This window comes from Colletotrichum fioriniae, assembly GCF_027942845.1.
Source record: "Colletotrichum fioriniae strain IMI 355084 chromosome Unknown scaffold_1, whole genome shotgun sequence".
In the NCBI taxonomy this organism is placed as follows: Eukaryota; Fungi; Ascomycota; class Sordariomycetes; order Glomerellales; family Glomerellaceae; genus Colletotrichum; species Colletotrichum fioriniae.
Window position 1 is genome coordinate 2116802 of NW_027076837.1, and position 25833 is coordinate 2142634.

General features: G+C 53.7%; 5 protein-coding genes across 5 annotated transcripts; 3 read left to right on the plus strand and 2 right to left on the minus strand.

Moving 5' to 3' along the window:
- Positions 1-544: 544 nt before the first annotated feature.
- N0V96_000561 (uncharacterized protein) lies at positions 545-2088 on the minus strand (the record flags this gene model as incomplete). Its single annotated transcript, XM_053193345.1, has 2 exons — positions 545-1396; positions 1942-2088. The coding sequence occupies 2 exons, from the start codon at positions 2086-2088 to the stop codon at positions 545-547; spliced, it is 999 nt and encodes a 332-aa protein (XP_053049062.1).
- Positions 2089-9262: 7174 nt separating this feature from the next.
- On the plus strand, positions 9263-12336 carry N0V96_000562 (uncharacterized protein; the record flags this gene model as incomplete). Its single annotated transcript, XM_065755970.1, has 5 exons — positions 9263-9386; positions 9458-10015; positions 10081-10260; positions 10310-10854; positions 10906-12336. The coding sequence occupies 5 exons, from the start codon at positions 9263-9265 to the stop codon at positions 12334-12336; spliced, it is 2838 nt and encodes a 945-aa protein (XP_065615210.1).
- Positions 12337-14478: 2142 nt separating this feature from the next.
- Positions 14479-14760, plus strand: N0V96_000563 (Endoglucanase 5A; the record flags this gene model as incomplete). The annotated part of the gene is made up of 1 exon (XM_053193343.2): positions 14479-14760. The coding sequence occupies one exon, from the start codon at positions 14479-14481 to the stop codon at positions 14758-14760; it is 282 nt and encodes a 93-aa protein (XP_053049060.2).
- Positions 14761-19924: 5164 nt separating this feature from the next.
- Positions 19925-22280, plus strand: N0V96_000564 (uncharacterized protein; the record flags this gene model as incomplete). The annotated part of the gene is made up of 2 exons (XM_065755971.1): positions 19925-19928; positions 20533-22280. The coding sequence occupies 2 exons, from the start codon at positions 19925-19927 to the stop codon at positions 22278-22280; spliced, it is 1752 nt and encodes a 583-aa protein (XP_065615211.1).
- An 886-nt stretch (positions 22281-23166) lies between these two features.
- Positions 23167-24936, minus strand: N0V96_000565 (uncharacterized protein; the record flags this gene model as incomplete). The annotated part of the gene is made up of 1 exon (XM_053193341.2): positions 23167-24936. One exon carries the CDS (start codon positions 24934-24936, stop codon positions 23167-23169), a length of 1770 nt encoding a protein of 589 aa, XP_053049058.2.
- Between the last annotated feature and the right edge of the window lie 897 nt (positions 24937-25833).

The following is a 25833-nucleotide window of genomic DNA, read 5'->3' on the forward strand; positions in this document are numbered from 1 at the left end:
GATGGGGGCTATGTTATCAAGGCAAGATGCGCTCTACGTCTTTTCACAATGCATTTTACATCCATCATGAGAGGCAAAATAGCGTCAATGTGAAGATCAAGATTGTTTGATTCTCTCATGTCCATCATTATACATACAGGACTAACTGGAAAACAAGCAAAGCCAGCCCAAACCGAAAGCCCATTGGATCCATAAACCGCCCACTCAAGTTGGGGGGATTTTGGATTCCTCTCTCTCTCACGTGTTGTGTCCGTTGGAAAAACCGTCCCAAAACCACACGCCTTGTGAAATCATACACACCGCGATGCGCGCGCAGCAGGTACACGCAACGACAGAGGACCGAAGTAGATGTGGTCCTTCCTTTTTTTTCCCCTCCAGTCCAGAACCTCCCACCCCCGTATATCTGCGCCAAACATAGGGACAGTGAAGGGTAGGGGAGGATCGACGACAAGCCGCCGCGCAACGAGGTATCATCTTTGCAAAAACCCAGAAACCTAGAAACAAGAAAAAAGAGTAGAAGGAAGGGTCGGAAGAAGCAAAATGCTTAGTTCTTGCCCTTCTTCGCTCTGCTCTTCTTAGCAGGCTCCGCTGACTCAGTGGCGTCAGCGGCCTTGGTGGATGTGCGGCGGCGCTTCTTGTCAGGGCTTGCGGGAGTGGCAGCAGCCTTGGCCTCGGGCTCAGCAGCGGGGGTGGCAGTCTTGCGCTTGCGAGTAGAGGCAGGCTTCTTGGGGGTCTTGACGGGAGCAGGGACTTCCTCCTCCTCTTCCTCTTCACCGGGAGCATCGACAGTGTTGGCCTGGTTAAGCTGCTCGGCAATGGCATCCTCCACGTCGGGGACAACATCAACAGGGTTGATCTGGATGTTGTGCTCCTCGGCGTACTTGAGAGCGCTATCATCATCCATGTTTCTGGCCTCAAGGTTGCCGCCCTGCTTGTAGGAGTGAACACGAGCCTGGTAGAGGCGAAGGTTGTACTGGTACGCGTTGTTCCAGCCGGCCTTCTCCTGGAGGTTCATGGCCTTCCAGCGACGCTGACCCTCTTCCTGGACGGCACCCTTGGGGGCAGCATCGCCAAGGTCGTTGGCAATTATGGGACGGGCGGTCTGCATGTACAGGAAGTAGGGAGTCAGGGGGCGCTTAGGAGCATTGGGGTCGTGGGTGCGCTTCTTGCGCTCCTTCTTCTCCTCAACAGGGGCAGGGTGGTAGGCAACGCCGGGCTGGAGACCAAGGGCCAGGGGAGCGATGCTCTGGGCAGCATGCTCCAAGGTGTTCAGAGGGTGGTCAATGCCCGGGATGGCCTCGTGTGCAGACTCGCCGAGAAGCAGGCTGGTCTGGCGGTAGTAGTCCTCGGAGAAGTTCTTGATCAACTCCAAGATGGTGATGAGGCGCTGGTGAACCTGGAATGGGTGTTAGCATACTGTCTGATCAGATGCGCTTGAGAAAAGAGTAGTCAGATGTGTAAAGTGTGTATTGGGGAGCGTGTAATGGGAAGAGAGCGGCCAAGCTGAGCTGAGCTGAGCTGAGCTTGAAGAGCTTCTGTGGGGTCACAGCTCCCGCGGTAGACGCGGGGTCGCATTGGGCATGTAAACAAAAACGAGCCTTCTGCCGCAGCGTGTTTTCTCATTCCCATATACTCGGAACACACTTGGCTTATCAAATGCAAATGTGCCCGGCTTGTATTTCGCAGTACCAGCTGAATATCTGGATAGCAAAATCGCACAAGCCCGCGCGGCTACTAGTTCACGCGGAGAAACACGTCCACGAAATGGCAAGACAATCAGATGCTTGGAGTTCTGATGGCAGTAGAAGCCAGTGAAGAAGCTGGCGCAATGTCGACCCCAGGCTAGCCAGTTGGCTCGTGGTGAGGCGGGGAGTGAAGTTGGGAAACCATGGTGTCGTGGAATTGAGGTTTTGAGGGGAGGGTGGAAAGGGTGTATCTTACCGAGTCGCGGACGCGAATGAAACCCTCGACGTCGATGTGTCTTTGGGGGATCTGGAGAGGCTGCACAGGCTGAGCAGGCGCGACGGGAACGGCAGCGACGGGAGCGCTGGGGGTGGCTGCGAGGGCCTTCTTTGAGGGGCGAGGCATTGTGATGGTTGTGTTTTTGGTGGTTGTGGTGAGGTAGAGAGGATTTAGGGCCGATGAGCGCTGTAAATCAAGTGCTGCTTTGACGCGACGATGGCGAGAAGCAAGAAAGGTATGCTGGTGTTTGGTGGAGTTGTTTTTTTCTGGCACTCAAAGTGGCGCGAAAGTTGAAAGGGAAAGGGCGGTTGAGATTTGGGGGGTTTGGTGCCTGGGAAAGTGAAGAAATGGGGGAAAAAGAGGGAAGGGAATGGGAGGTTGGGGGAGGGCCTGAGCCGAATATGTAGTGCAGACGGGGGTGGGAGGGTTTGGGAGTGATTTGGCACATTTCCGGGGGCCAAGTGGGAAGGAAGAGGGGGAATAGAGAAAAAAAAATTCAGGCACTTCGCTCTTGCCCGCCCCAACAAAAAAAAAGCGAACTGGGCGAGTTTTGGGGGGCCTGCTCTGTCCCCTCTCTTTCACCTAACGTATTCCATTCTCTTGCCCTGTCCTTTTTTGTCCCCCCAAGGCTCCAGCAGCAGCAGCAGCAGCAGCAGGCGATTCAGCCCAGCTTGCACGTTTATTCCCTCCCCTCTTTCTCGGTCTCCCACCTTGCTGGCGAATTCCCGGTCATGTCGCTTCAGTTATCGCCCGTGCCGCCAGACGGTTGAGCCGTTAAACACAACTGCCTTCCCGTCCCTTTCGGGCGGGAGGTACAAAATCTCCACGTCTGCCGCTGTCTCTTGTCTACACTGGTGCCACCTAATGCAAACCTTGGTTCCCATATTCCCACACTCTTTTTGCGCCAATATTGAATACCCTCTGAGCCTCTGAGCCTCTGAGCCTTGAGGTATGGTACCTTAGCAGCTTACCTACCTTAGGTACCTTTGGCACCTTCCCTCAATCACATCATGCGACGCGTGAAAAAAAAAGTGCCCGACACCCCTGCAACACCCAAGGGGATGCATCCACCTCAGCGCTGCTAATCAGTAATGGAAAACGAAAAGCTCCTCCAGCCTGGCCAGATCAGTCTTGCCCACCTCAGCATGCCTGGCCAAGCCAGCTGGAGAAGGTTATGCCACCTCACCACGTCTTTTTGTGCACAAATGTGATAAGCACATTACCTCCACTAGGCCTCCTAAATTCCCAGAGAAGCCCAGGGCTTTCAGCGTTTCCCACTGCGAATGACGGCCGATGGGACACTTTAATCCACTCTGCCAGGGCAAGCCATGAAGCAATATTGGCGACCACTTTCGCGCAATGCGATGATACAGCGCCAGCCTACTCAGCACTTGTCACCAAAAAAACAAAAACAAAAAGAGGCATGACATGGTGACAGTGACCATTTGAGCACACAAGAGAGGCCACATGCTAAGGTGTCCGTACACCTCAGTTTACAAGCTTTTCCTCTGCGTCCCGCCATTCCACTCCTCTTTCCCTTAGGTTACCTTACCTTACCTCACCGAAAAAGGTACCTGCAAAAGGTACCGCTGGCCATCAGTTCCCCTCTCGGCATCGGCGCTCGTGTTGATTGCCGCCCAGCATAACTGGACTCGACCTGAGTGTCGAGCCTCGTGGACTGTCTCTTTGCTGTACTTTGCTATTAATAGTCAATTCATTGATCGTCGAGAAAGCCTCTTTCTTAGGAGTAAGGATATGCTTTTCTTGCTGTTATCTTGATCCCCGACCTGTTCTGAGCATCTGCTTGACTTATTCGTGGTTGTTGCGGACGCTGGAGTGCTCCAATTGTTCTATCTGATGCGCTGCTTGTCGCCGTGATGCTCTGGCGGTACTCTCACTGTACTTTCAGCGGGGTGGTATTGAATGGTGACGGGATGCCTGGGCTTGGAGTTTTGCACTCTTTTTCTCCTCCCTCGATCGCTGATTTTCGGCGGCGGGCGCCCACATTTTGCTTGTGTGCGAAGTATAAGGTACGGAGTAAGGTACCTTACCGTCCGGGCATGACACACCTCGCCTCCCCATCATTTAGCGGTAATGCCCTATCGCCCAATGAGGGCCCTGCAATTGGGGCACCCACGCGCCTTCCTGCCCAGTGCCAGCCAGCGACCGTCGGGTCCCGCCCGTTTTCCCAAGCCACCCGTCGGCCTCGCGAGGAAAGAGCACAACAACACCCACGGCGCGCCTGCACTCTGTGCACAAGGGGGAGAAAACAATGACCGGGGGGGATACCTTAGGTACCTTACCTTAGAACCCGTCGGTGATTGCACTGCCTCCATCCCCGACCGACAATCTCTGACTCCCCTCATCCACCTCTCATCACTCACTGATTGTGATCCCACACTCCTCTCCCTCTGTCAGTCGGGCTATCCTCCATCGCCGGCTTAACAGGTTCACAGTGCTGTGCCCTCCAGGCGGTAAAAGCAGCAAGGCTTCTGGGGACTCGGGTGCCTGTCCCCGCCTGTGTCTGCCTGAAACTGACTGGGCACATCCAGATCACTTTGAAGTCCTGGACTTTCAGGTGCAACAGCGGCGGCGGCGGCAGCACCCCATCCATCCATCACCGTCCTCTTCCGCACCCCCCGCCGTCTTCAACTCACTCTAGTCCCCGGGAACTTCTCGTTCTTCTCCTCGACTTGTCTGCCTCCCCCGACAGCGGCCAATTTTTCAGGCCTTTCCCCACTGCTTCGCCTGAAGATCCCTCATTGTCGCCAACTTCAGAGCTTCTGCCCCCGTTATCGCAGCTGGTTCTGCCCGACTCAGGTTCTGCTGGCCTGGACCGCCAGTCTGGACTCTAGGCTGCCCACCCATCTCATTCTCTGCTCAGAACCTGACTTCAGACTCGACACCGAGGACGCTGAAAGCCTGCTCAAGCCGAGGCCCCCTCGTTTTCTTCTTCCCAAATCACGGGTACCTTCGGCCAAGTACCATGAACCCAGTCATCATCAGTGAGGTGGTCCTGCCAGGCACTGACGTGCTGAATTCTCGCCCATCACTGCCGCCCTTCTCACACTTCCATCGTTATCATGTCGGTCGTTCAGCAGCCATTAAGCCTCAGAAGGAATAAGTTGTAGTCTCGTCGGCAGTATCCGCTGAACCCCCGAGAAGTCCAGCACGGAGGGTTCCCCGCTCACTGACACCCAGCACCGAGCATCTCGGGTTGCGTGTTCCCATGTTCAGCAATGACAGCGAGCACCTCTAGTCGGCCGCCCGACAATTCATTCTGATTCTCGGGCAGTCTCAGTTCTCATGAGGCTTTTCCCCCAGCACCATTGGAGTAGCCGTCTTTTCCCCGCCGTCGCTTCAGCTGGTACACCCGCCACTTGTCTTCATGTCCGAACACTCTCAGGTCACCTTACCCAGTGTACTCTCTCGTCCACAAGAGACTGGGCTTATCCTCGGTACTTCCCTGTAATCCTCCGTCAACGCCCTTTGTGTCCGTACCTAGCTCCAGAAACCTGCCTGGTCGGCAACGGCTCGAGCTCTTCACCAGCCTGAAGCACCATCACCATCAGTGGTGTTGCTAATGACTCTGAACCAACTGTCTATCGGCCTGAGAGGTGTTCATGCGCTGGCAACCGCTGAAAAGCAGAAAGGGCCTGCTTGAAGCCAAATGCTCCCGTCAAGACTCACTGGGCACTTAGATAGTTTTCACAAGCAATGTGCCCTTGGCTATTGAAAGGCATCTCCCACAGCAGTCCTTTGGAGGCTTACAGCATCTAGTGGAATTCATTTACATTGACGCACTAAGAGTAAAGACCTGGTCGGACGCTTGGAACTTGGAGCACGATGCTGTCTTAATCCTTGATCGGTGCCTGTAATCCACGGGGCTTGGGCGGCTATGTTTTCTATGAAGCCCTTTTGAATGAGGTGTCGAAGATCCATTTACGCTATTGCTCTTCTCTTTCTCGGGAGGTGTAACCCCAAGAGGACAACCACATGGTGCTCGTCCACCACCGGCGTCCTGCCTGCGATAGTTCACGCAAGAGGCATAAGAAGCTCTCCTACGATATCTTGTCGACTAGCAGAGCTCACCCCATCCCCATATATTGAGGATAGCGTGACGGGTCTGTGATGACAGTCATGTCAACACACGAAGTAGACACAACACTCAAACATGTCGATGAACAGTATGTTCCTACACACCACGACCATTAAGTCAACGGGGTCTCCTTCATAATCGTGATCGCAGAATGGCTTTGAGCATGGTGTTGTTGTTGTTGTTGTAAAGCACCCATCGTGTACGGCTCACTGAGCCCAAACCGAAAATCCCATTGGGCCTTATAACTGATATCCAAGTGCCGTTCAGGGAAGCAAATAGGCTTCATGGCAAGGTACGTGGAACTCAGATCACTGGATCAAGTGTGAGATTGTTCTGATTCAATCTCTGTACTCCGAATCAATGAAAGATACGTAAGCCTTGGTATCGCGTGAAGTCACTAGAGATGCGGTTCCTGAAGAGTGAGGAATGGAGTTCTGTTGCTGCTGCACGTGATTGTTTGACACATGAACCTGAAAATTTACAGGTGGGTTGAGCAATGTTCATAATCATTTCACGGCGCATAAGGGACAATGTGAGTCTACGTTTGAATACCTACCTTAGTATATTGGCAGGTCTGATCAGAAGATGGCAGTGCGGACAGAACTATCCAGTTGCTTTGGGTGAGTTGCACCCCTGCGAAGCGTTGATCAACGGCCGCCAACGCGTGTTTCTCGCCTAATCATAACAAGTCAGACGCGACTCCGTAGACGTTCTGTAACGGCCTGTCTCATCCCACCTTGAGCAACCACAGAACAAGAGAACCAAAACCCATCAGGCGCACATCCCAAGGCACTGTCTCTATAGGTGGTTTTGCAAGATGTCTCATACTGTCTGCACAGTAGATGGCTAGATTCACCACTTGGTGAGTTTCCTCAACTCATCGACAGCTATTGCTCCTAGGAGAGCTATGGGTAGGTAGCTCAGTTCCCGCTTCCAAGGTGGTTTTTTAGCTATCAGAGCTTGAGGGAACAGTAAGTCTTCAGCATCATCACTGGGTGCCTTTGGTATCACTTCAGTGAATCGTATCAGGAGCAGAATGAGCAGAAGATGCACCATCGACAGTACCTAGGCTCTCAAGGAATCGGCGATGGACAGTCGTGACAGCGTTGCGCGACATGATTCCTCGTCCTACGCGCTATCGAAGATGAAAATGAGATGCAAGCAACAAGCTTCTGGTACGTAGGTACCGTGGAGCTGTCGCCAATAGAAAGGCCCAGAAAGCTGAGCGACCGTTCCACACTGGAAAGCTGAGCTTCAGCCCCGCACCCAAAAAGGATCCCCCCCCTCTCCTCTCCTTCAGGCTCCCCGTGACACAAGTTCCCAAGAGTTTCCCTCATCCCTCATCCCCCGACCCCGCCGCCAGAAACCGGCCTGACCGCCAACCGTCTCATCCCGTTTTGAAACGAGGGTCCCCCTCCCGGCCTCCCCATCGAAACTTGAGGTGACGACTGGCGTCTGGCAGAGGTGGAAGCAGCCACGGCCGGAGGCAGCCCAGGTCAGGCCAGTCGCCGATTTCGATTGGCAGCGGATCGGCCCCGGTGAGGAGCCTCCACCCAGATGCTAAAAGGCGACGTGGAATAGTGAAGGGTAGTGTAGCGGAGTACGGATAGTAAAGCATTCCAGCAATTTTCAAGTCGTGCGATGCCTACGACTATTCTCAGTGCAATGACTTCGCCTCAGTTTGTTGCTTAGTTCCTCGCCTTCCCAGCGCTTGCCAAAGGGAACAGCCAGATTGCCTGCCCGGTGTCCCATCTGATCAGGGCATGCGAGTGTGATTTTGCAATGTTAAGCATTCATATTCACTCTAGTATTGGGAAATACCCGTGAAAAGTGATGTGTATTCGTACTCATATTCGTCTGTATGGATCCCCTCCCAAATCGTCGCCAAGGATCTGGACAAGGCCGCAGCTTCCAATTCCCACTTCACTCAACGTTATATGCGCCTGCTCAAGCAACGGCTCCTCCCAGTTCAAGACCCAGGGAGAAAAACTTCGTGTCGGTGAAGGCTGCGTCATAATTCATTGCACCTTATTGCAGACGTCCGAACTTTTACTCTTCTTCCTTCAATTCAGATACTCGACCATACCCAACATTGACAAGAAGAAGAGAAACATCGGATATCCAAATCACCAGCCAAAAAAAATAACCGCATCCTCCATCGCCGCCGCAGGTTTATTTTCAGCTGGCCAAGGTCTTGCCTGACGCGCGCCCACACCCGCACCCGCACGTCGGACAGTTAGCACCACCGTGAACCAGGCCTCCCGAAAGGACCGGCGATCAAGCTACCCAACTACCTTACCTTACCGAATCGAATCCACACAGCTGCGTTGAGCTTGATGCAGACCCCTGCCCCATCCGACCTGGCTTTCTTCTGTCACCGATACTTTACTCTTGTACGTGTCCACCACCCATTTCCCAGGTACCCCGAACCATCTTCCTAACTCCCAACCCATGGCGCTACTGGCAACCGTCCCCCTGTCTCTGATTCGAGCTCCCAATCGGCATCCGCAAGCCCCTCCATCACTGCCCACTGGCATTGGTGGGGGAAGCTCTTGGCAGCAGCTATCGCGCAGTAGTATGATGCCATGGCACCTGGGGGCTTGGACCACAAACCACCGCAAAACACGCTGCGAACAGAAGACGGGAACCAAGGTGGGAGGGACGTGTGTGTGTGTGAGGGAGGGGCAGTGACAAGTTGAAGCCTTAGATGGCGGATTGGACTGGGCTGGTCAAGATTGGATGGGGAGACAGTCACACAGCATTCACATACGTGAGTGAGTGAGTGTATATGGTGCTTGGTCTTGATTCCAAGGTTGTCTGTCGGCGCCCTCCTCTTCACTCGAGCCACCTCCTGTTCCTGGCTTCTGATAGCTCCAACAAGTTCCTGTTCCAGTCCCCTCCCCCATGCTCCCGAAGCTTGGAAGAACGCAGTTACGCCGTCGTGTTGCCCCTCCACCGCCTCCAGCCCTCGTCAAAAGCCCCTCCTTTTCTTTACTGCCCCTTGCTTGTGTCATATCTCTCTCCTTATTTCAATGACCTCCCCCTCCCTCCCGTCATCATAATTTTGTTTTGCTTCTGCGCAAACCCCACTTCACCTTGACCGAGTCACTAAACAGTCTCTACAGACTTACAACAAATAAACACTACTGAATATCAGAAGAGGAGAGAGAAGAGCAGCACGAGAGGTACAAGTCAATCAACATGCTCGACGCCAGGTCCTACCCGCTGCTGGTCGGCCTGCTTGTGCTGGTCTGCCTTGCCCAGCCAACCTACGCCTTTGGAGCTGGTAACATTGCCAGCATTTCCAAGGTCGAGGGTCAGAACTGTGAGCTTCTTCCCTTCCACCCGCCATTGTCTGATAGTTGGAGAGGATTCGCTAACTCTCCTGTCACACAGGGCGCCACGGCGATATTGAAGATGCCCTCCTTACCCTTGCCATGGCCCGCGCCATCGGCGGCAAGAAGTTCAGCAAGATGATGGTTTCCCGTGTCTACTTTGGCAACTGGCTCAGAGATTACTCCCAGGCCATCGATGTCGGAACCGTCAAGTCCGTCTCCGCCGAGGCCATTCGTCTCCTTCTTTGTGTCTTGGGTTTCTTGACCTTTGGCTACGGATCCAAGGAGTTCGAGGTCACGGCCGACCGTCTTGGCTGCTACCGCCCCGAAGACCACATCGACAACCCCAAGAACTATGCCGACAATGTGGATGCCCGCCAGTATGACCGCCGTCTGAGAGGCCCCGTTGACGAGAACGTCGAGCTTGGGATTGACCGCGAGTCCGGCATGAAGAACTACATTGCGAACGAGCAGGCTGGAATCATGACTTCTGCCGCCCACATTCGCAACCTGTTCGCCCGCTGCATCGAGCTTGCCCGAGGATACTCCCGCAATAAGAATGAGGCTGATCTCTACGAGGCCATGCGCCTCATGGGTACCGGTCTTCACTGCTTGGAGGGTGCGTAACTCAATCCCACGATGAATGAATCCACCAGGAAATATCGCTAACGAGGTGTGGTACAGATTTCTTCGCCCACAGCAACTACTGCGAGCTTGCCTTGATTGAGCTTGGCGAGCGCGACGTCTTTCCCCACGTTGGCCGCGACACTCAGATTCAGCTGAACGGAGCTAGAGGCGATGTTTACCCGATTGTCACCGGCACCTTTGGTGGTGTTGACTTCCTTCACTCCGTCACTGGCGAAGGTACGTACCATTGAAATACTCAACACAAGATCACAGCTAACAGTACCAGTCTCCGACAAGCTGACCCAGAACGAGATTGAGGAGCTCGAGGGTACTCTCCAGGAGAGCAAGAACAACGATACCAGCATTCTGCGTAACCTTCTGGACATGATCCCCGACGGTATCTTTGGTGGTAAGCACCAGAGCAACCGGGTGGACGAGCTACAGAGCAACGCGACCTCGTCGCAGCTCCAGAACATGCAGGTCTCTCCCAGGGAGCCTGAGGAGTACACCCGCTACATCCAGGATGTTTTCAAGCAAATTATGCCTGCCATCGAGTTCCACGACGAGATCTTGCAGGGTATCTCTGAGGCCATTGAGAAGATTCCCGTTCTGCCCAAGATTCTTGAGCAGCTTGAGGAGCAGCTGTCCAAATTTGTCTTCTCAGTCATCGCCCCCTTCATTATTCCCGTCATCAGCCAGATCCGCAACGAGCTGCGCACTGGTTCCGCTGAGATTATCGAGAGCAGTGAGAAGGAGCAGCACGTCGTCTTTGACGATGACCGTAGCACTGATCCTACCCACTCCATGTTGTCCAAGGACCACTTCACCAACGTAAGGAAAACATCATAAAGTAGGCAAGATTGTTGGCTAATACTGGGATAGATCTTGAACGAGGTTGCTGGCCGTTGCGCTGCCAAGACTCTCCACTGGGTTGTGCCCCAGCTCATGGAGGCCATTGATAACGACAGTGTTGATGTTAACCGCACCTTGAACCGCATTATCTTTGGCGTTCTGCACCACCCTGCACAACGTGATATGGGAGATGACGGCGCTCGTGAGGGCCGTCAGCAAATCTTCCAGTTCTTTGAGGAGTGGTGGAACAACATGGACAGAAGCCAGCAGGATGACTACCGCCGCAAGCTCAGCCGCGAGGGTGTTCAGCGCGGTGAGAACCACAGAGAGGGTGTCCACGACACTGGACACGGCCACGGCTGCAGCGGAAAGCTTCACATGCGCAAGCAGTTCGGCGAGCCCAAGAACTGGGAAGACAAGGTTGCCGACCAAGCTGCCGGCGCCATTCTCGAGGGCGCTTCCGGTGCCATCGCAAACCTTGTTGGTCAGCAGACTGGGGTTAAGGTCCCCAAGTACAAGCATCAGCAAGAAGAGGAGGAGAGCGGTGGTGGCGGCGGCGGCGCCGGTGGTCTCATCGGATCTATTCTCGGAGGTGTCTTCAAGAAGGACGAGACGGAGACACAGCACAGCAGCCGCCGTGATGACGATGGTGGCTACACCCAGACTACGACTGAGTACGGTCACCACGGAAACAAGTATGGCCAGGCCGAGTACAGCGAGACCCAGTACCCCGGTGGCGGCAGCCGTACCGAGTACCGCAAGTATGAGCAGGAAGACAGCTCTGGCGGACGCCGTACCAGTGGCCGCGAGTACGAGGAAACCACCGAATCCCGTCCCTCTTACGGCGGTGGCTATGAGCAGCGCACCGAGACTCACCGCTACGAGGGTAACACCCAGTCTGGCTTCAGTGGTGGCCGACGTGACGACAACGACGGCTACGGCGGCCGTCGTCAAGAGGAGAGCAACTACGGTGGCGGCGGCGGCTATGGCGGCGGTAGACGCGATGATAACGAGGGCGGCTACGGCGGTGGCCGCCGTCAGGAGGAGAGCAGCTATGGCCGCCAAGAGCAGAGCTACGGTGGTGGTGGTGGTGGACGTCGTCATGACGAGGGCGGCTATGGTGGCGGCGGTGGTGGTTACGGAGGTGGCCGCCGCGAAGATGAGGGTGGCTACGGCGGTGGACGTCGCCACGACGAGGGTGGATATGGTGGCGGCGGTGGTGGCTACGGAGGTGGCCGTCGTGAAGACGAGGGCGGCTACGGCGGTGGTAGACGCGACGACAACGAGGGCGGCGGCTATGGACGCCAGGAAGAGCACCACGGTCGTCGCCGTGACGATGACGACGAGCGCCGCGAGGGCGGCGGCGGCGGCTTTGGCGATTTCATTGGCAAGGTCGCTGAGCAGTTTGGCGACAACAACAACAACAACAACAACAACAACAACAATAACCGCAGATGGTAGGATCGCTGCGGCTGTTTTTCTTGATTCTTGGCAAAGATTGCTGCCGGTTGTGTTCTGGTAGATGATGACGACTGGCTTATGAACAGGGGTAGCTTGGGGATTCAAAGCTACGGATACAGGTTTAACGAAGAACAATAACAAAAAGTCTTGCTTCTAATTATGAGACCAAACGTTTTGTGTGTGTCATGTGATATAAAGGTTACAGGGCGAGAATCAAAATGTGTCAATGATATTGAACATGTAAACGAATTGCTGGTTCTGGGCATCAGTCTTCTACTATAGTTGACAAATTTGGGTAATGAGACGACTTGGAAGTCAACCATTTATCACGGCTTTCAAGTGCCGTGACTTCCCACCCCCTACGCATAAACTAAGAACGGGACAGTTGAGCCGGACAAATCTCTTGCCACATGGAGAAGGGAGGACATGGCAGACACGTTCCGAATGTGACTCTGTTCCCGTTCTACCCCCTTTGCCTAGTGTCCAGATAAGACGACGGCACGGCAGCCATCACCAGCGGACGGGTTTGCGGGGGAAAGAGTCGTAGTAGACGTAGTCGACCTGATTTAGAGCCGGAACGTGTGGCCCGCAATACCGAGAGCATTTATTACTCTTCTTGTACGATCGAACTCCCTCCAGAGTGAAGTAGATGGTGAGGTGGAAGATTCTATGCTGATGAATTAGATGAGGTGATTTGAAAGTACAGAAAACTTGGCAGGGGTTTCGATGAGAGAGTTTGGTCTTGTAGTTTTGGTTTCTGGTAGATTGATTGAAACTTTTTTTTGTTGTTTTTTTCCCCCCGTCCTCCCCGTCTGGCCGACTACACGCAACATTAGAAAAGTCTAGAGGGGGCAAATGATGGGGGGGATCATCGTTGTTCTTTTGGTACGGTTAAATTTGGGTAAATGTTAATTTTTAACCTTTGATCCCGCTCTTTTCCTTTGACTTCAACCCCTTGATAATAACGTACCATGCGAACGAGAGAGGAAAGCACGGAGGAGAAAGAGTGGAAGAATCGGGAACCTTTAACATGGTAACGAACGGCGCGGATGCGAGGTCTCCTTCTCTGGTGTTGTATATATTGTGTCCTACCCATTTTCCCGTCATTAGCCAGAGAATGGTACCTCTTTGAACTATACGATGTACGATATTTGATATACAAACTCATCACCTCTGTTGTTGGATCTATTCTACAATATCTCATTCAGCCCGTATATAAATCTCACCATAACGCCCACGAAAATTCAACAGAACTTCGGAAAGTTCGTCGCACATCTCGTCGCATACCACGAAGAAACTATATACAGCCCCTACTTACAGATATCCAAACCCAAGTCTTAGACTTTACCTCTCCCCCCCCAAAAAAGAAGAAAAAAGATGCACCTAACATCCTCCCCCCTCACCTTCCTCCTCCTCCCCTTCCTCCTCCTCTCCCCACAAACAAACGCCCAATCCACAGGCACAGGAACGACAACACGCTACTGGGACTGCTGTAAACCCTCCTGCGCTTGGCCAGGCAAAATCCCAACCTCCTCCCTCGCCGTCGGTCCCGTAACGACCTGTGACCGCAACGACAACCCCTTGTCGGACGGCGGCGCCACGCGCAGCGGGTGCGACTCTGGCGGCGGAGCGTACATGTGCAGCGCCCAATCGCCCTGGGCCGTCTCGGACGATTTGGCCTACGGCTTCGCCGCCGTGCGGATCTCGGGCGGTAACGAAGCGCAGTGGTGCTGTGCTTGTTACGAGCTGAGTTTCACGAGCGGTGCTGTGGCGGGGAAGAAGATGGTTGTGCAGGCTACCAATACGGGTGGTGATTTGGGGCAGAATCATTTTGATATTGCGGTGAGTTTTTCTTTATTTTCTCTGTTTTTTCTCTTTCCTTTCCCCCCCCTCCTGGTTACCCATCACTCGCCCCGATTCCTCCCTACAGGAGATTATCAAATATGTTGGAAACTGTCGGATACGTAGGAGGAGACGGGGAGAATATCATCAACGCTTCCTGACCGGGGTGACTAGTTCTATTACGAAACCCCCACTTACAGGAGGGAAATAATATGTTGAAGCCGAAGCGCCGTTATGCGGCAGGGAGATATAAAGAATTGTCTACCTCTGGAATACAGAACACCGCGCAAAGACAAGAAAATGTATACTTTACTGACTGTGTTCATGGAACAGATCCCCGGAGGCGGCGTGGGCCAATTCAACGCCTGCACGGATCAGTACGGAGCGCCGGCCAACGGGTGGGGCCAGCGGTACGGCGGCGTCAGCTCCCGGGCCGAGTGCGACGGGTTCCCGGCCAAGCTCAAGACCGGGTGCTACTGGCGCTTCGACTGGTTCAAGGGTGCCGATAACCCGAGCGTCTCCTTCCGTCAGGTGACTTGCCCGGCGGAGATTACCAATAAGAGCGGCTGTAGGCGCCAGTGATGACCCCGGGGGAACGCAATCCGCTCCCGTCCAAGTTCCGGTGCTGAAAGTTGACTTGGATCTGTTCCGCGAGTTTGGGGGTCACACTGGACTGGCCTTGGAGATTGGAGCACGTATGATAACTTTACTACGTCCGTAGCTCCAAGCCATTATGCCATCTGGAATCAATGGCCAAGAGATGTACCTGAGCGACCTAGGGCTAGAACACCTGGGCAAGCCTTCTCACTTCGTAGCCTCGCAGGCTTTAGTGCTAATTGTGACTGAGAGATCCTTCTTAGCGAGCTTACAGAGTCAAGACATCCAGTTCATGCAAGGGTTGAAAACAGTCCATCCAAGAGGCCCATCTTATGTAGGTGGTGGCGATACATGAACACAAGCGAGCAGATTGGCCCCGTCCGCCGTGAATCTCTCGTAGCGTAGCTAACCAGACGTATGGATCTCGCAACATAACAAAAGCATACTTCCTCTAGCCATTTCTTTGCCTCCTGTGATGAGCATTGCCAAGGTTGGCTGTACTTCGTGGCTGTGTGCTGGGCAGGTAACAGGCACCGTCGTGCCTGGCGTTTCTGAGGCCATGGCATTACGGATGATAAGAAGCCAAGCCAGAGCCAAGATATTCACCTGAGAATTAAATCTTGCCCAAGAATCCTCAGCAATCTCGACACAGCCGCAAAAGGCGAACATCTCCCATATCGTGGAATCCGCCAACGTTGTACAGAAGACGCGCGGTCAAAAACAGGGTTCAGTGGCAGCCCGTCAAAAGATTCCTCTGGTGTTGCCATTGTTCTCGGGCGTATCAGTGTCGCAGCCAGCCTAGATGCTTTGACGAATCACACGACAGACTAGTACGTGACGTAGAGGGTCGATCGGCTTTTTGTGCCGGTTGAGACACCAGAACGGCGCCAGACCGCCGCGGCCGGGAGCCTCCAGATTGCCGAGAGCGGCGCTGGGAGACCAAGGGCGGCTGTCCGGCATCTTCGGCTGACATGGACGGAGTCAGGGTGATTGGTGAAGAATTGATTATTCAGATTGGTGAAGCATGCAGCATTCCGGACGAGACCAGATCAGTTTCGCCGGAAAATGTATTCTCTACCGGCAAGGGTAGAGCAGTGAAATTACCAACCGTAGGTGTGGGAGATGGCCCCTGTCCCTGTGGATCTGACCCAGGGAGCAGCCAATGTTTCAATGACGTCTGCTTGGGCACCCGCGTTTGTGAGGGGAACCAAGCGCTGGTACTCCCCATGTACCTTTGCTTCAGGGTGCCTAAGTCCGGACGCCGGAGGAAGTTTGCAGAGTAGCATCGCGACGACAAGTGGGAAAGCCAGAAAACCGAATGGTAAGCTGGGTGATTCCGAATTGATCAGCGACGTGATTGCAGACATGGTGTCTCTGAGAGGCTTATTGCCATCTGAAGACATAGCAAACGTGATGAGGTATGAAGTCGGGATGCCAAGAGCGGGCGGAGGACTAGAAGGGAAGGGTCTGGTCGCTAGAAGCTTTTCCCGCTAATTGACTTGCAGCGGGAGAAACATCGTAGGATGCCGAGTGCTGTTGTTGGTGCCGGCCAGTATCCATCCCGATTCGGTAGAGCGAAAGGCACTGGCCCTTGTGGAGGGAGGATAGCAGCACGCAGGCCACGCAATGTGCGCTTCCCATGGTCGAGCGCCAAGTGGGCGGTCTGAGAGTGCGCGTCCAGGCTATTGGCGGCCATATGCAGTCGAGCGTCTTGCAGCGGTGCTGTTTAGTAAAGGCGTCGATTTGAGCCGCACACCAGCAATCTGGCGTTGTACTACGTGCGAAAATGGTACGATGTTATGCTGTGCCTTGGAGCAATGATGCAAAGCCGCCCATGTTTTTTTTTCTTTTTTTTTTTCGCTCCAAAAAACCTGCCAACCCCGTGGTGCTGGGCAGGATACTCCCTGAGAAGCATATTGCGCATTTTTGATATCGAGTGAAGCGCCATACATGTTTAACGACCGTCGATCGTATAATAGAGAGCCACACGAAAGGTGCCGTCAGACCGGGAGACCCGACAGAGTGAATGCCGAGAACGACCGGGCGGGCATGGTCGAGCTGTCACGCACATCGGCTCGTGCAAAACGTCTGGAACTGTCGGCACAACTTGCCCATGACTGGAGACCGGGCCCGTGTGGTGGGAGAAACTCAAAATCCCAAGTGGAAAAGGGGGAGGTGTGAGAGACTGCGTGCGATGCGACGAAGCTAGGAGGAAAATCTCACCGTCGAGTACTGGTCGTAATCAGATCGGACATCATGGTACGGATACCGGCGTTGCAGGTGATGGACCAGAGAAGATTCGATAACTCTGTTGGTCAATGTGAACGGAGGGATGCTGGCGTCCGTATCCGAAGGCGGCGGCGGCAATGCCTAGAGCAGTTGGTGATCCTTCTGATTTTCCCTCTTTCTCTTCCACGCTAAGACACGCGGGTACGTATTCGCCTGCCATTTTAGCGGGAGTGAATCAGAAGGAGGCCACGAATCGTACCCCGGATGAGAAGACTAGGAAGATGATTCTCCTGAGGCCATCAATGTGGAACGGGCCCATCATGTTAGCCTATGAAGTTTCATAGCTAGTGAGAGAAAGGCAGAAGGAAAGCGGGTGCAATAGTGAATTGAGCCGATCTGGCGAGGATGGGAAGCGGGAGCCGGCACGGGGGGAACTGGGTAGGTCGTTGAAAGATCAGACAAGCTTTCGAGGGAATCGAGGCAACGAAAAAGCTTAGCCATGATGACATGCGATCCGATGGGCGTCAGTCGAGGGATTGGGCTGGGGATGCCGTGTATCCGTGGGCGTGTGATGTGCAGGCTAAGACGGCACGGCGGGGGACATGTAATGAGACTGTTTTACTTTTTCCTTTGATGGTTTGTGGCATGCGGTGACCGACACCAACGGCAAGAGCGGCACAACAATGATTGATTTGCAGATGGAAACGGCTGTGGTTTGCCCATTTTCTTTCTGTATGCGTATCAACGTCGAATACTAGTCGCGCGAGCAAATGCAGGGCTGCAGGTACAGGGTCTTTGAGACTATTTGGGGCCAAGTATAGTATAGATAATAGCCGCTATGGTGGTTGAAATTGATGTTGGTTTTATCTGCCCGCCGGCATCCCGTAATAGTTGTGTGGGCGTTTGTGGTCAGTGGTGGTTGTGTCGTGATAAGAGTTCGGTTCTTCGGCTCCTCGAATGCGCTGGGATGATGTAGTTGGAGTTGGTGCGTGTCGGGCCTCGATACACTACACGCGCAAGCGATGAATTCCATGCTGTGCGGGGCATTTGGCTGAGGTGAGCAGGTCCCGTGAACCGTCAAAGGAATGGGAAGTCAGAACCGATCTGTTGATGTCCATTTCCAGTGGTAGACGAAAAGACTCTAGGATCCCGTCTAGAGATAGATTCAGAGTCAGAAGGGAAGAAGCACACAGCAACAATTGGAAGTGCCTTGCATTCATTTCTTAGGTAAGGTGTGTGTGTGTGTGTGCGAGGTAGGTATCTGAGGTACATCGGCAGGTACTCGCAGGTACATGTCTTCTCTCCCGTTTCCCTTACTTCCGAATGGTCCGCCGTGTTTCTCTTGCCTCGCCCAGCTTGGGATGTTGTACCCTACCTTACCTACAGTTGTGCTCGCTCTGAAGCGTGAGTTGTGAGGTGTGGTCGACGGCCTCCTGAGTCCTGACTGGCTACCAGGGGAACTTTCAACAGTCTCCATCGCGATCCACTCCCCCTTCTCTGCCAGCCTATCCGTACGGTGCCGCACTTGCGGACCAACTGGCTGCATCTTTGCGTCCAATTCCATCCGCGCATCATGAGAGTCTCCCGACTGTCTTGACTCTGTTACCGCACTTGCACCGTATTCGACCTGGAGCGCTCTCCAGTCAACTGGTGTCCACACTCTGCTGTTCATGTTACTGATTGGTACTTGATGCCACTTCTCACAGGTCGTTGTCAAGTACATCATGCAACGCCCATTTCCCATTGGAATCAACAAAGCAGAATTCAGCCCGTGTATTGAAGGATGTATCCCGTAGACGCCGGCCGGAACGCCAGCAGAAACGACTAGGCACGTAGCTCACTAACGGTGTGCGGTGGCCACGGGCAATGGAAGATGAAGCAGCTCAACAGCCAACCAAAGGTACATCAAGAGTACCTGGTCTTCCTTCTCTGGGACAGGCGGGTAGCGACAACGAGGACGAGGACAAGTGCAAGTGCAAGTGCGAGGACAGGGCAGGGAGGCTGTGCATCAGTTCCCTCGCCCCTACCTTTCTTTACATACAATGTCTGGCAAGGTGAGGTATGCACAAAGTACCTTGCGACTTGCTTCTTAGTGCCCGACGCTGCACCTCGCTGATGATCCGATACCTCCAATTTGGCTACGGATACTTCTCCCGTCCTCGTCATTCTTGTAGGTATGGAGTACCTTTCGTACCTCCTGCCCCATGCTCCAGCCATTCGGTCCTCAGTCTGGCTGCCCGGTCGTTCAAAAGTCATCCACCATGCCACCCGGCCACCACCCTTCTCTCTCTCAAAACTGCCCCAACACCACCACCATACATAGACACACACACTCTTCACAGTACACACCCGATTCCCACACCCAACCCTCTCACCCCCCCGACCTGGAACCCGAACCTGAACCTGGACCTGGACCTGACCTTGCTTTCCCTTTGACCTGTTCAGTGTGTACGAATACAGAGCGCACCTGCAGCAAGCGCACTGGGAACGACCTGACCTGAACCCCGCTTGGCATTGAAAATCGCGCCTGCCCCAGCTCGCTGACCTCCCATTCAATCGCTTCTTCCTCAGCTCGCCTTTTGATCACCTTCCGCTTGTCATTTCACCAATCTCATCCCTTTCGCCTCGGATCGCGACTCGACCTTGTCCTCGTGCATTCACATCGTAGCCTTCGCCTTGAATCGACTCACTACACACTGCTACTTCCCGTTTGCCATCTTCAGACCGAGTCAACCTTGAGTCCCGTAACCAAGTCCCCGACGACACCGATTTCCCGGGCATTTCCGCCTCGCTCGTTCGTTGGTTATCCCACCTGAGAGCTGGTGTTCATTCCACTTCCCGAGCAGCCACCCACGATTTATTCACACCAGGTTGATGGTTTCAATGCCCTCAACCCGTTCGTTGAACATGTGAGGGAAGCATGTGTAAGTCATTATATGCCATTTTTATTTTCTTCACAATATACACGATAGAAAATCATGCCTCTGGTCATCTTGCCCATAGTAAGCAGGTGAACGCTTGCTGTGCTTTCTCTCTTTTTCGCGGCGGCCAAGAGGTGCCAAAATCCCCCGGTCTTGGCACAACTCACTGACGTCTCACAGCTCTCGAACAGATTCGAAATGTCGTGTATGTCTTAGCAAAACTCCTTTTAGATGTCCGCTCCTTTCGATGCTATCGTCCCCGTATCCCTCATTGATGCGCACGCTTCCTCGCTGCTTTCCCGTTGACTCCTTCATCGTCCCGTCGCATCACGTTGCTGCTGCCTTGGCCCGCGTCACTGTGCCTCGCAGCGCCTCTGTGGGCAGACCTTGGCGCGAATGCCTCACCACCCGCATTTCCCCAACCACGTGCGTAGCTTCAACCACCAACTGACCTTCACACAGTCTGCTGTTCAGTAACCCTGTTTGGTCGGGTGCAAACACCGTTCCCTCGACTCTCATCAAGAACATAACATCTCTGTCGGTATGTCTCGTTGCCATCCTTCTTATTTCAGGTCTTGATCTAAATCAAGTGCACAGAGCAAGGTAGCCTACCAGGACACCATCACAGCAAACCTCACCACGCTGAGTACGACGAATACCGAAACGCAGGATGGCATCATCCGAGGTCTACTATACGTCCCCGATCTCAGCGTCACAAACCCGTGTTTCGAGCAGCAGTACGACATAATCCCCCGAAATGCCACTACACAGGCAGAACTTCCTCCTACCAACTATAACCTAATTGCCATTGCGCCATGGTTTAATGCGACCTGCACCAAGGCCTATCTTGCATCCGCACGCCTCGATCCCATCCGCGCCTTTATCTTTTACCGGCCCAACAATTCGACGAATGAACCACAGGGCGCTGATTCCCCGATATGGGATCTTGAAGATGGCGATGCATGGCGAACCCAGAACCGTTTCCCGATTTTCGCCGTGCCAGGCGCCGAGGGCACCAAATTTATGAAGCAGCTTAGCCTGTATTCTGGGAATATCTCCGAAATCCCCTATGGAGAGGAAATCCAGGAGATCTACGACCCCCACGATAATGATTACGTCCGCATATGGACAGAGCTGACGATCAAGGATCGCGACAGTGTCCCTGCCATGTGGACATGGATTCTCACGGTGGTCGGCGTTGTGATATTCATCATCGCCTGTCTATCACTCACGATGCACCTAGTACAAAGAAGACGACGAATTTCACTACGAAGGAGGGTACTGAGCGGCGAGGTTGACTTGGAAGCGATGGGAATCAAACGAGTGACCGTACCCGTGGATCACGTCAAGGGCTTCCCACTTTTCACCTACAGTTTCCAGCCTGAAATAATCAGCACACCTTCTACCACAAGGCCACCCAAATCCGTAAGGTCACCGCGAAGCATGCGGACCGATCAGCGAACAGTATCCGAATCTGCCGTCCCGAGATCGAGGGCCCGAAGAGCTAGCGTCAACAGCTCAAAAAGCACCGTCGCCACGAACTATCAGCCCCAGTGCCACATTTGCTTGGAGAATTATGTCGACCGGGACTCCGTCATCCGCGAACTGCCTTGCGGTCACATCTTTCACCCCGAGTGTATCGACGAGTTTCTAAGTCTCAACAGCTCACTGTGCCCAATCTGTAAGAGGAACATGCTCCCACCGAACTACTGTCCCAAGATTACCAATGGTATGGTACGCCGTGAGAGGGCCATTCGACGATTGAGGGAACGGGTTGTATTTGACGAGTCAGACGACGAGGAGGGGGAGGTGAAAAGCAAGCGTTGGGGCAAGCGGCTATTCGGCACGGACAAAGCGGCATCATCCCCGACAGAAACGCCTATGACGCCCGTTCTGACTTCCAAGTCCCCGAAAACAGTCCAGGAGTCAGCAAATGTCGATACTGCTGTGGATCTCGAGGCTGCACCCCTGTCCACTACACAACGTGCCCTCGAACCGACCCAAGAGGAGCAAGAAGATTCAGACCAACCCTCAAGCCCATCCGAAGCTCAAGACCCGCCACATTCGCAACCTCAGCCGCCCAGACAAGCTGCTGCAGCTCCGGCGACTCATCAGAACAGACGCCGGAAAGCAGGTGGATTGCGGCTCCATATGCCTGGATCAGACTCACATCAGAACCATCCACGGCCTGAAGGACGTAAGAGCCCATCTCAGTTGGCAAGAGCGCGAATGAGAGCGCTCGCTGGTACACCTTTCGACGACCCAGATGGTCGCAATCCAGCGTGTAAGTACAAACTCTATGCGAGACCGAAAATATCTTCTGACCTTGATTGCAGGGAAACGTTATGTCGTTAAGGTTTTCCCGGGATTTTCATGACAGTTGCATGCACTGGAAGCATGTCATCAAATTCGGAGTTGCATGGTGTAATGGCGTTTAGGGTCAGGCAGGAGGGGACTGCCTTTGGAACTTTTAACAGGCAAGCAAGGGAATATCACGATGCATATCTATGACACTCCCTGGAACCCACCTCTGAGGGAGGTGGTGAGGAGACTTTCACTTCACAATCACGACGATAGACTCGGTGGGCTCGGAATTGCCCTCGGATTGCTACATTTTGGCACGGAACGTTACTCTTGGGCTGCTGTAAAGAGCCCAAGCTTTTGGACTGGATATACCCCATCGGCACGGTTAAGCATCAACGGCGATTTGGAGGAGGGTATGAAACGAAAAAGTTGCGTAGGAATCAGTGACGGCAGCTTTGCACTGCTCAGACTAGGTAGTCTTGCGTCGTCCAGACAGCGGGCAATGAAATCAAAACTTGAGACCTGTCACGGTCTAGAAAGACAAGCATGTTCTACTATATACCGTGAGTGCGACTTCCCTTAAAAGCCATATCCCGTTAAGGCCAGTCTTTTGCGTGTGTAAAGCCCGGGAAACCCACCATATACCCTCAGTATGACAAGAAGTATCCAAATCGGACCCGTTCTATTCAATTTGTCTTACAAAATACAAGACTGCTCCACACGTGGTATTTTCGCTATTGTCGTTTCATCCGAATCATGGTATATGCCAGCTTTCATCTCATTTGTTTCGCCAAGCCGGGCCAACTGATCGTCTCAAGCACTTTCAGTTATGCATCATAAACACCCGAAATCTTAACTTTCATCCAGTGGCCATGTCTCGGCATTTCCATTTGTTTGCCGTATTCTTTCTCCTTCCACCATTCTCTACCTTTCCTCATTATGAACGTCCCTCAATGAGCTTGTCATCCTCTTTTGTCCCTCCTCTGGCCAACGCTTCGCGAATACGGTCGTTTTCGGCGGCGCGAATCCGCTGACGAGCATCCTCAAGTCGTTCGACTCCACGGTCGATAGTCTCGATGTGGACCGTCAACGGAATTGCTATGGTCGAATCACGCACAAGCTCGGGAGCGGCAACGCGGTCACGGAGGTCACCCAGCCCCGCCTGGATCTTTTCAAGGTCCACGATAAGAGCCGATATTTGCGCAACAGCAGTGACGCGCTGTCTATCCACCTGGCGCAGGAGGGAGAGCTGAGCGTTGAGGTTATGCAGGCGTTTGTTATTCGCACCGACAAGAGTCCACAACGTCCAGAGAACCTCGTCTCGACGGGATTTGACCGAATTCGACGAGCGGGTGACAATTTCGTAAATCTGGTTCAGGTTTTCCTCCGCCTTTGTGAGTAGAAGCAGAACTCCTTGCGCTTCTACTATGAGAGAGGAGATCCGGTCAGAGACGAGGGCGGTGTGCTCGATGTATTTGTCGAGAAGCGTCCGTTCGGAGAATGGCGTGACTGTGGAAGTAAAGGGGTAGAAGAGCCAACTGGACCACTGGGAAACCAGTCCCACATCTGTCGTCTCTGATGCAGAGAGAGTGTCAAGATAGCGAGATGTCCAACGGTTAATCGAGATAACGGAGTCGACAGCGGATCCCACATGAACGTTGAACTTTTGTAAGTCAGAGGCCGTCAAGCGGGCGGTATCGATGTACTCGTTGAACTCATACACAAGCTCGTCTCGCTGTGGCAATTCCGAGTACCGAACCATGGTGCGTAGGTCGCGTATCGAAGACTCTGAACGCTTCATTTCCATTGGTAACGATACGCCGTCGGCACTGCGCTCGAGGACTTGCTCGAATTGTGACTGAACATTCATGAGGTCGTCAAACTCAACGTTGGCAGACTCAGACCCTGACTCTTTGCCTTCGCCTGGTGCAGTAGTGAACGAAGGGCAAAACGGGAGGTCTAGGTATGCTGCGCCCGGGATACGGCAGAATGGCGAGAGCGATGTTGTAATTGACTTGGTGACCATATTTTGAAGCATTATGGAGGCGCCAAAGAAGAGCCAGACTGCCAGACATAGCGCCAGTGGCTTTTGGATATAACCAAGGGCCATGCCGATGACGTTGAAAATCCATGCCAAGATGTTGAAGGCCGCACTTGGAAGAGACTCTGACAGGCGCTCCGTGACGGTCTTGAGCTCAGCCGGTTCATTGTAGTAACCCCTCATTCTTCTGGGGTCGCCACGTCTGGCAGATGTAGGACTTCCAGTGCTGGCTTGGCGAATCGCACGACGCCGCACGTCCTGCTGCTGATATGAGACGTCGCTGGGGCGGATGGTCCGAGAGGAGTGACCGCTACTGTGTTGAGTGTTCGCCCCAGTCCCTGAAGTAGAACTGAAGCGCATGGATGGCATGATGAACTCCGGTTCGGGAGAGCGGTTTGGGTCTCGTCGTACAGTGGGTTGAAATGGCGAGCGAAGGATGACTCGCTCATCGTCCGCTTTGTTCATGAAATCTTGAACGCTGTGGTGCGACTCTTGAGAGCCGCCGATGCTGAATGACTGCGACGGAAGTTGTGACGGCTCCGTCAGGAAGCCATCGTCCTCCTCCAGGTCGTTGAGAATGGACGTGTCGAAGCTGTCATTTTCGCCGCCTTCCACCAAACGCCAAGAACTCTCGACGGGTAGGTCTTGTTGGCGATGTGCAGGCATCGTGCCTGATGATATCGGTGAAGCCTCGAGGTCGTGGCTGAGAGGGTCGTTTTCTGAGTCTCAACCAGACAGGGAAGAGTATTGTGTCGTGTCAAGAGATGGTGTTCCGTCCATGGGCAAGTCAATTATTTACTACTAGATTTTGGAGTGTAGATGATCTCGCGACGCGCCGAGCGCGTAGAGTGGCGAAGTTCACCGCAAGGCTTGGGACGTCGTAGCTGCCTTGATATAAGGCACAATAATGTTGATGATTCCGGATATTATGTCCGTACTAGTGAGTCATTCGACGGGAGCTAGTAACAGAAACGGGTACAACGGTTGTTGGCCAAGAATAGGCAGAGACAAAGGACGATCAAGGCTTGTTGATGTTTAGAGAAGGTTAACAGACGTCCCAAACATGTCAACCTCTGGCGTCATAGGCTCCAGCATCTGCCCCTTGCATGCGCAGCAGCTGTCGTGGGGGACAGCTTCAGGTGGGTAGCTTCTCCGCTGAATCCGCTGAAATGGCAGCAGCAGGGACCATGTGGCAGCGTGACTCGACATTTGATAAGCTTCGCTTCCCCTTGTCGTCACATGGACGTCCAGCGATAAGAAGGGCGGGAAGGGGCGCAGCACGGTAACACCCCACGCCTCTCCTGCCAGAACGGATCCCGGTGAAACATAATACCGGGGATCCGGGGGAAGGCATGACGGGTGGAAGGGACGGGACCTGCAACCACGACAGTGAGGTGGATACTGATGCTTTGCCCCACTTGGCTCCGGCGCGATTCCACCACCCACTTGAGGAAAATGGCCGTCACCTCTACCTAGCCTCGCTTTCTTTCAACGCCCGAACAAACTCCTTGAACATTCACCAATCGAGAATCGCGTCGCGCGCGCCGGAAAATCACTCATCGC